The 10,102-nt window shown below is 43.5% G+C and overlaps 1 protein-coding gene across 1 annotated transcript; it reads left to right on the forward strand.

Moving 5' to 3' along the window:
- The first annotated feature begins 6,195 nt into the window (after positions 1-6,195).
- Positions 6,196-6,494, forward strand: LOC147417587 (uncharacterized). The gene is made up of 2 exons (XM_086507347.1): positions 6,196-6,304; positions 6,388-6,494. The coding sequence occupies exons 1-2, from the start codon at positions 6,196-6,198 to the stop codon at positions 6,492-6,494; spliced, it is 216 nt and encodes a 71-aa protein (XP_086363473.1).
- Positions 6,495-10,102: the final 3,608 nt, after the last annotated feature.

The raw sequence follows: 10,102 nt of genomic DNA on the forward strand, positions 1-10,102 counted from the left end.
TCTACTCGCACTCTCGCTCCCTCCTTTTGTTGCTTCCACTTGTCGGGATTCTCGTGCGTTGCTTTCTTCGCATTCTTCCAATCTTCTTTGGCCAACCAATATGGTCTGTTTCACCCATGCTTGATTGCTTTTTGCACTTCGGAACGCTTGTGCTTGCAGTATTCGTGCATTCAAACCTTCATCAGGTCTTCATTGAAGCGGTCATCCCGTGTTGGAACGGGAAACTCGTCATGAAGCATGCTGATGACTCTGTCTTTTAAATCACTTGGTACTTCACTCCATGTGTTTAGTATGTAGTGTCTAAACACCTGAGAGCAAAGACCACGCATGCGCGAGATCACCTTCTTGCCTTCATCATCCAAGATGATGCCGTCGCTGAAGTCGACGGAGTAAGGCAAGCCCTCTCGCCGGTGACGCGTGAACATGGGTGTCCCGGTAGGGGTCTCTAGCGGCGTGTCGATGGGGGTTCGGACGTCAGGTGTCTCCACTGGAGTCTGGGCCCGAAGCGAGGAGTGTTGACTGTAGTGACTCCTGGAGGAGTAGCTAGTGGTGTGTAGCTACTAGGAACGGCCGTCCGCCGTGCAAAACCTAGTGTAGATGGCGATGTCGTGGCTGGTGTCGGAGCGGGCAAAGAAGGGGAGGGTAAAGAGCCTCATCGAACACGAAGCGGTGTTGAGGCATCAGCGATGGCATCCCCACAACAATCGCCACCGCCAGCACTATAGCGTCGGTGCCTAGACGAGTGTGAAGATCGTCTCGTCGACACCGATGCTTCGGAGCGCACTGAATGCTCCGAAACAGAGGGAGACGCGACCGGATTAGGAACGCGCGATGGTGCGCCAGAGTGATGACGCTCCACGTACCACTGTCTCTGCTCGGGTAACAAAGAAGAAAGAAACTGCTCATCATCCATACCTGCATTAAACACACGAACATTTAACCTTAATATTGAATGAATGGAGAAGAAAACATGGACAAGTAGAGAGAGAGAGAGAGAGAGAGAGAGAGAGAGAGAGAGAGAGAGAGAGAGAGAGGAGACTCATAAAGGGGAGGGATTTCTGTGTAGAGAGATTTTGTTGAATTTCTGTGTATTTGTAAAAGCACTACGCTCCATCTACATGATCATCCCCCGAGCTATCAGAGGCTACATCTTGTGGCCTCACATATGCTGCTTGACCAAAGTGCCTGCGAACACGTCTATTGGGTTGCAAGATTTCTGCATGTTGGCCAGCGTCAGAGTCCGACGAGTTATAATTGGCAACAACTTGATCTATAATAGATGGATCGAACTCGCCAAATTCGCGAACGTGCTGCAAAGAAACGCGTCTTGTCCGTCGCACAGCATGCTTGCATTGATCACAAGGACATAAGATCCTTATTGAGAGATAGGTGTTTCAGTTCCACATCCTCATCACTACTCATAATGAGGGTAAAAACCTTATAACTTGGACAACAAATTTAATCTTCTATCGGCATTCTTCGTCTTTTATCTGTGTGTGTGTGTGTGTGTGTGTGTGTGTGTGTGTGTGTGTGTGTGTTCACTACCTCACATTCTCTAGTCATGTTCAATCCTTGCACACCTCGGTCTAGAGGTGCACGGAGATCAGAACCACCGGGTTATAATCTTGTCTTTATTGGTCAATGCCTATATTTGTGGGTACAAGAAATCTACACACCCACGTCTACATGATAGTGCATGTAGTGGACAAAACCCCTTTGTCTCTTCTCTAGCTATAGCATTTCACAGCATCTTTTCGTAGTAGATCCTTGCCTGTAGCATGCAGGTACGCCATTCTTGCAATGTAGCTGATGCCTGCTCAAAGCACTTAATTCTTACTATAGATTTGACGGGTTGTGGTGTGTGTGTGTGTGTGTGTGTGTGACCCTTGGAATCGTCATCTTGCATCACTAATTTCTGTGTAGGCTCAATTTGCTCTTCCATTGGCTGATCATGACGGCTTATTGTATGGTAGCAGCAGTCGAACATGGCAGGTGGAATTGCTGGTCCGCATGGATTGTTGAGGCTCTGAGCGCAGGAAATTTTCTCATGTAGGAAAATGGAGTCTTTTTCAGTGTTTTTCATATGAGCAAGTGTTTTTCATACAATCCTTACCATCATGAGTGCACCTTCATTGACATGCAAAGCGCACCTTCATTGACATGCACTAAAATCTAACCTAAATCTAAAAAAAGCTAGTCCATTGAAAATAGATCTAGATCTAATTTAATCTTAAACTCAAAATAAACATAAATCTAATCTAATTTAACGTAAATATAAATCTAACGTAAATAAACCTAAATATAAATTAACGTAAATCTAACTAAAAATAAACATAAATTTAATCTAATCTAACTTAAATAAACATAAATCTAATCTAACGTAAGCCTACATCTAACCTAATATTTAACGTCTCTTGGGATAGTTTCCTACGACGTTAAAACTCTCTTCTTCTTGTGTGCGTGTGTATGTGTGTGTGTGTGTGTGTGTGTGTGTGTGTGTGTGTGTGTGTGTGTGTGTGTGTGTGTGTGTGTGTGTGCCAATAAAAAGAGGAAAATGGTATAAGCTTTCTATCACCCAAGTGTGGAAGATTGGTTATGTCATTTCCCTCTTGAATAACAGGTCTTGAGTTCAACTCCTCGTCGGCTAGATCTTTAAGGTCTCTTGGGATAGTTTCCTACGACGTTAAATTAAACTCTCTTCTTCTCGGGGGGGGGGGGTGTGTGTGCACGCCAATAAAAGGAGGAAAATGGTATAACCTTTCTATCACCCGAGTGTGGTAGATTGGTTATGTCATTTCCCTCTTGAATAACAGGTCTTGAGTTCAACTCCTCGTCGACTAGATCTTTAAGGTCTCTTGGGATAGTTCCTACGACGTTAAAACTCTCTTCTTCTTCTCTCTCTCTCTCTCTCTCTCTCTCTCTCTCTCTCTCTCTCTCTCTCTCTCTCTCTCTCTCTCTCTCTCTCTCTCTTCCTCTCTCAATGTGTGCGTGTGTGTGTGTGTGTGTGTGTGTGTGTGAGAGAGAGAGAGAGAGAAAGAGGGAAAAGGGAACATGAGAGTGAGGAGAGGGAAGGAGCATACCTAGCTCTCCTTCCTCTCCTCGTGTGTGTGTGTGCGTGTGTGTGTGGAGAAGAAAGAGAGAGAGAGGGAGAGCATGGGTTACCTTTGCTTGCTTGAGCGTGCGCCGAAAACTCAGATCTGAGATCTGAGTTTTCGGACGCTCTCGGTTATTTTTTTACCCCTGTCGGCGTCGCTATGGGCGTCGCTAGTTTACTTGTAACTTAGTGACGCCTATAGCGACGCTGTGGGTTTTCACTTTTGAGCATCGCACTGCGAGCATCGCTAATATTAAGTACCTCTTGTAGTGTCCGTAAAGGAGGATTACTTTGGGAAGATATGGGAAGAAGCCTCATACGACAAGACAAGAGAGAAGCAAGCAAGAGGAGCTTCACGACCAAGGAAAGCTCGCAAAATTGGAAAAAATGCTCTCTGCAAGAAGTCGACAAGACGTGGATTCTTTGAGAGTGCAACAAGAGCAAGATGCTCAAGAATCTAGAGAATCCAAGGAGAAAATTGCTCAAAACCCACAAGTGAGCCGGAGCTGAAAAGAATTATATCATCCACAGTTTCACCTCACTCGTCTTTTAGAATACCAAGTCTAGAACCATAGCCATCCGTCCCCATAAGAATGTGAAGAAGGGATCTAGACTTGAGAACAATCCAGCCATGTTTGGTGCTTGGAAGCAAAGATATCCAAAAGCTACCTCTTTCATTCGGCAATTTGAAGCTGCCTTTGCCGAGGGCAATTCTTCAAAAGAGTCAAAGATGAGGCAAGTGAGCATGCACCTCAAGGGAACTGGCTCCATTCTTGAACCTCTTTGATAAAGATCGGTTTTCCCAAAAAGAGCATGAGCAAGTCACAAATTACATGAACACGTATTGTTCACCCTTTCCAAGGTGGCTCCATTCTTGAACCTCTCTGATAAATAAACAATGAAGAAGTTTGAAGGAGCAGTTTTAGCCGAACTTTGTAGAAGTGTGAAGATATATCTACGAGAAACTTTGCAGCAGATGGTGGAGTCGGTAGCTTACAATCCAGTGTACAAAGAATAATATAAAATGAAAACAAAATTTTTGTTGCCTCCCCTAGAGGGATGTGTTGTTATCTTGAAAAGTTTTTGGAGCTAAGTTTTGTACACAAGACCCTCAAATTTAAGTGACAGGTCAAGTCTTGAGAAATAGATACAGATACATCCAATCACTCTTGAGTGCTTAAGGAGATACATCCAATCACTCTTGAGAAATACATACAGATACATCCAATCACTCTTGAGAAATAGATACAGATACATCCAATCACTCTTAAGGAGATTCTACTAAGTCCTCCTCCTCCATCGGCCACCTTGCATGAAAGAGCCAGATAGTTCAAATATTAGCGAACCAACTTACTTTTCACCTTTCTTTCCTTGTGTGCTAGGAGTTGTTCTAGAAAGAGGTCTCTTCCACTTCTGCTTGCTCGTCTAGGTCCCTGTCCTATAGCATTTTGCCTTTCAAAGGTCTCAATAGACTCACATGGAATGCGTTGTGAATCTTCCAAGTATCTGACCAATTTAGCCAAAAGAATATTGATCTTTTCATGTATATATAAAAGGGCCTATAGTATCACATACAAATCTTTGGGAAAAGCCTCTCCTTATCCTTCCTCTTTCATAGACATGCTTTCTCAAACCGGAGTACACGTGCACCCCATCATGCTCCTTCAACACCGATGCTTGGCTACTGCCTTCTTATGCCATGCTTAAGACTTCTACAAAGCCTCTCTTACCTCGGCAAAAGTAGTATCTAGATCTCGTGTGTAGAAATCTACTTCAAAATCTTGTCCTTCGTGCTCACAATCGATGAAACTTTTTTGACACCCTCAACAATCTCAAATGGCGCCTTCCTCATAGATGTGTGAACAGCGTTGTTGTAAGCAAACTCCATCAGAGGAAAATACTTCTCCCACTAAGTCTTGTGATCAGAGATATAAAACTTCAACAAGTTCAAAATGGGGATGGGAATGGAGGGAGCTTTTTCCATATTTTTGCTCAATTGAGCAATTTAATAAGAAGCTCCCTTCACTCCATAATCAGTTTTTGGAGTAAGCTTTTCGGAGCGAGCTTTCTCTCTCTCTCTCTCTCTCTCTCTCTCTCTCTCTCTCATCTCAAAAGTGGGTGTGCACTGATCTAACGTCAAGTAAGTGGACAACATGAAGCATCCTCCTTGAGGCTCACCCCAGATAAAAAGGCCTTAGGACAATCAAGTAAAGAAAGGTGGCCTGCCCGACCATGAGGAGTGGAGACTACTTATTGGCTTTCTAAAAGAAACCCTTAGTGTTGTGTTGGGTTAGGGAGACTCCTTTCATTTCACATCCTGTAATGATGGAGACTTACCTTTCATTTCACATCCTTACATGTCTTTACTTTTGTTGAATTCTGTTGTTTTAGAATGCTAAAGTAAAGCTTCACCTTGCATAAATTTTAGTAAATTTTTACACACACACACATGTTTTTTTTGCATTCTATTGTTTTAGAATCCTAAAGTGAAGCTTCACTTTGCATAATTCTAATAAATTCTATACACACACATATATATTAAGTAGTTCTTTTTATTTCACCTTTCGTTTCACAACTTCACATGGCTTTACATTTCTTGCATTTTATAGCTTGATTCCGGTCAATGTTAACGTTCAAGAAAGTCTCTATCAGAATTACCAGTAGAAATTTTGAGATTTGTAAAATTTTTGGACGATTTTCTTGCATATTTCATCGGTTTTTCTTCCATTTACCATGGTTTGCAGTTAGCTAGTCTCGATTTTCAATCGGCCCAAGACTAAGCTGAGGCAATCCTTTCCCAAACACTGATACCGGTTTAATTCAACCTAACAATTTTATCACTTTCTTATTGTTTTTGAAAGCCGTCGTGACCCTTTCACTTGTTAAAATTGTTGTTGGCCCAGTTGGGAGTACCAATTGAGCTCGATTTTGCATTTGTCTAGTGACGTGGCCGGGAAAGCCACTCTTCACGCTGACAGACACATTTATTCCTTGATTCAATGGAAAAGTGCAGAACCACCAGTGTTGCCAGAGAACTTGTATACAGTTACAATGCGCATTCACTATCAAGATCCCTAGGTCATGGGTTCGAATGAACTTGAATGGTCTTCTCTTGGTTTGTTGGAGCCAGAGCTGGCCGTGGAGATAGAATCAGACGAAGATTTGCAGAATTCTCAGATGATCAGCATGCGCATGGCCTTGATGTCGGAGGTTACGATGAATTTGATGAGGCAGAGCCCATGATCTCTGCGTGGAAGGCACAGGAGTTGCCATTTACTATTTTAGCTGAACAGGTTATCAAGGAGCGCCAAGAGGCGGCCATCAAGAGTGTACTGTTGATGTTGGCCTTGTTGAAAACACACGCTGGAATTCTTTTGCGGAATTTCGGGTGGTGTGCTAACCGAGTCCACAAGAAATGGTTTACCGACGAGTTGAGTATTCGTGATCGTGTTAGTTTGTTGGGATCGTCCAACAAAAAACCAGAGAGATCCAGGTATGCCAGGTTCTGCAGGTTGCCTAACTGCAGGAGGATAAGCTGTACTGCGGCAAACGTGTGCGGCCAAGGTCAAGGTACTCGATGGCATCATCGAGCAAGGAGCTAATTAGCTTGGAAATGTTGAGCTCCAATGAATATCAAGAGCTAAGTTTGAGGTAGGTGAGCTTGGGCAGGAATGGGAAATCATCTTATAAATACATATCGGTTGCACTGAGGTCAACGTAAGTGAGGTTGATGAGGGCAGCTCAAGGTGCACGATGGCATAAGACCGGAGAAGCAGGTGCCTCGCAGGTCTAGAAATTCCAGGGACTCCAATCTTGCAAGAGAGACAGGTAGTTTCTGCACATGCGGCGGGTCTGTAGTCGTCGTATTGTGAAGGGCAAGATGTGTTATAAGCTAGCTGGAGGGCGACCACTCTTTGCCGGGCATCACATCTGACAGCCTGCCACTCACAACAATTTTTTGTGCATGGGCGCTTTTCCATCACAAGTGCTCACAGTCGGCTAATTACAATTACAAGAAGAAGAAGAAGAAGGTGCAATGGCGATGATCTGCGTAGAAGCTGACGATAAGAAATGCTAATTCCTGCACGCTCCATCCTGTTAGAGAGAGAGAGAGAGAGAGAGAGAGAGAGAGAGAGAGAGGCGCCATGGCCACCCCTTCCGGATCAAGTGCTCGACCTTTTGGTGCTCTAGCTTCACCTACCCTAGATGGTATCAATTGGTGTTGCCTTAAGTCAAGATGAACACTGAATGTACTCACTTCCTCACCTCATTGTCATCTTCATCCCGAACTGCTCACTTGCTTACCTCATCATCATCGACTTCACACCTCTGTACTGAAATTATAGTGAGCCTTCAATACCTGCTGCCCTTTGCATTCCTCGATCCTCTGTGTTGATTCTCTCCACAAGCAACCTCAACAATTGCTTGTCTTCATCAGCTTCGTCATGACTCATCAATCGACTCACACGTGGAAAATTGACCATGTTTGTTCATATTTTGAAGATTACTTTTTAAGTGACGTTCCCACTCAAATTGTAAAGCTCTCGAACACAAAAGGCCCACCATCAAACCACACAACGTTGATGGAGAAATGAAATGTGGCATCTGTTTAGAGTATCATCCCATTTAGATGATGCAGGCAACAACTTGTTGTGACCATTTTTGTTGCTTGTTCTGTTGGGGTGGCTATGCACACACATCTATAAGTGAAGGCCCGGGTTGCCTCTCGTTGTGATGTCCCATTCCTGGCTGCAATGCGACAGTGGGAGATTATCTTATTTCGTTTGTGGCGTCGCAAGAAGACAAGACAAAGTACATGTGCTACATACTCAGATCCTTTGTTGAAGCGAATAGTAGAACGATAAAGTGGTGACCTGCACCGAGATGTGAGAATGCCATCGAGTTTCGCACCAACTCACAAAGTGCAGGGGTATACATTGCCTGTGCATGTGGGCATAAGATTTGTTAGAATTACATCTCTCTCTCTCTCTCTCTCTCTCTCTCTCTCTCTCTCTCTCTCTGGACGCTAGAGAGAGAGCAATTAAGAAAAAAAGCTCGCTTCAAAAATTGATTTTAGAGCAAAGTGAGCTTTTTTTTAAATTGCTCAGCTGAGAAAAAATCTAGAAAAAGCTCCTTCCAAAACATCCCTCAAAACCCCAACTCGTTTAAAACCACTGCGTTGGCTATCTCTTATTGCCCATCTATCTATGGATGAAACGATGATGAGAATTTTAAGTTCAGTGCCTATATTCCCCCCCACTACTCTCCAAAACAAGCTTGTAAATGTTGGGTCTCTATTTGACAGTATAAAGATAGGCATGCCCATGTACTCTGAAAATCTATGAGACAAACAGTCTGGCCAAATGGACGGCTATTGTCTTCTTTATCGGGATGAAGTGAGCTTGCTTGCTGAATCTGTTGATGACGGTCCAAATACCATCATGCCCACTCCGAGTCTTTGGAAGATCGTAGATGAAATCCATTACTATACTCTCCCAAGCTCAGTCTGGTATAGGTAAAGGTTTTAGGAGTCTTGCCATTTTATGCTTGTCAAACTTAACCTTTTCTTGCTAAATCAGCTTTATCCAAAGTAAATATGATTCTAAATGAATTATCGGATGTATAAGTGGGAGCTTGAGACATTCAAGTACATATATTTCTAGTGCGTCATTTCGAGTAATGACGAGAGCACTATGAACGAGAATATCCATAGGGTCACCAAGAATGGGTACTTCTGAGTGTCACATTGGATGGGTGACAAATTAGAGCATTGAGAAGAACTGTTCGACCATCTGGAGAAGACATCTTTCATGCATCATGGGATGGGTGACATAGAGCATCATGAAGGAGATTGAACCGTAAGTTTGGTGAGAAAGGACTAGGTGATGAGTATTCCTAATGCGTCATGAGTGGGTGACAGGAGCATCGAAAGGGGAATTCAAGAGGTCACTTTCCTTCCCATGTGGCATCATCGTCTTGGCTGAAATCTAAAGCAGCATGGGCTGAACTCTTGTGCTCGAGAGTGAGTGAGAGAGAGAGAGTGCTTTTCTAGCCTCTAGCAACAAGCAAGAATAGGGCAAAGAGGGGGCGCCCAAGTTTTCTGTTTTTTTAATTTGCAGGCTGCCCACTTACTAAGTGGGTAGCCAAGCACTTAATAAAATGGTCTGAACCTGCTAAAAACGCGATAAAAACTTATAAGCTGAAAACTATGCTTACGCAATCACAACCCATGCATCCCTAGATGCAATCTCATGCACAGATGCAATGCGAGCACAAACTCCACTTTCTCGAAAAGCAACTCACTTACTCAAAAAGCAACTGCATTTCCTCAAAAGTTTCCTCTAAACCCATCTTCATTCAAGTGCTTGCCTCTTTTTTTTTTTTGCACAATTCTAACTGCGTTCGGCAAAAGGCGCCATCGTTACCCCCATGTTGCTGTAGATTTTGGCCGCCAAGATGTTGCCCCCAATTTGTAACGGGAAGGTACCATGTGCCAACCGAAAAGACTTAAGAAGCTTCAAAACAACCGAACCAAAAGAGATACACGACACACGAGACACAGAGTGACGGAGTTCCACCTCAAGAGAGAAATGGCCCCAAATAGTGGTGCCCATTTTGGTGTTTCTTTATATTGCTTCAACTCAGTACAACACCAACAGCACTGGCCCGAGGGATTCACCATGGAAAATTTACCGCACCATGTAGTGCAGGGGACGGATTTTTTTTTACAAGTTACATAAGCGTATAAGTTTGGGGCAGGTCCCCCAATACTTTATCTGCCAAGCTTAGAAATAAGGGAGGGGGTATCATATTTATGGGGGGAGGGGGGGAGGAACCTGACCCGAGTTGATTACTTGTTAATGATTGGTCTTCGATGTACAGTAGAACTTGGATGAATTTAGGGGAAGCCTTTTATCAGGTCACACATCAAATTTTGCATCAAGCTAGTCATAGATAAGTGCTGATTTGAAACAGGTCAAGGGTTGATTTACACTAGCTTTGGATGGG

The sequence above is a fragment of the Adiantum capillus-veneris genome, chromosome 30 (assembly GCF_014529385.1).
Source record: "Adiantum capillus-veneris isolate H3 chromosome 30, ASM1452938v2, whole genome shotgun sequence".
Lineage (NCBI taxonomy): Eukaryota > Viridiplantae > Streptophyta > Polypodiopsida > Polypodiales > Pteridaceae > Adiantum > Adiantum capillus-veneris.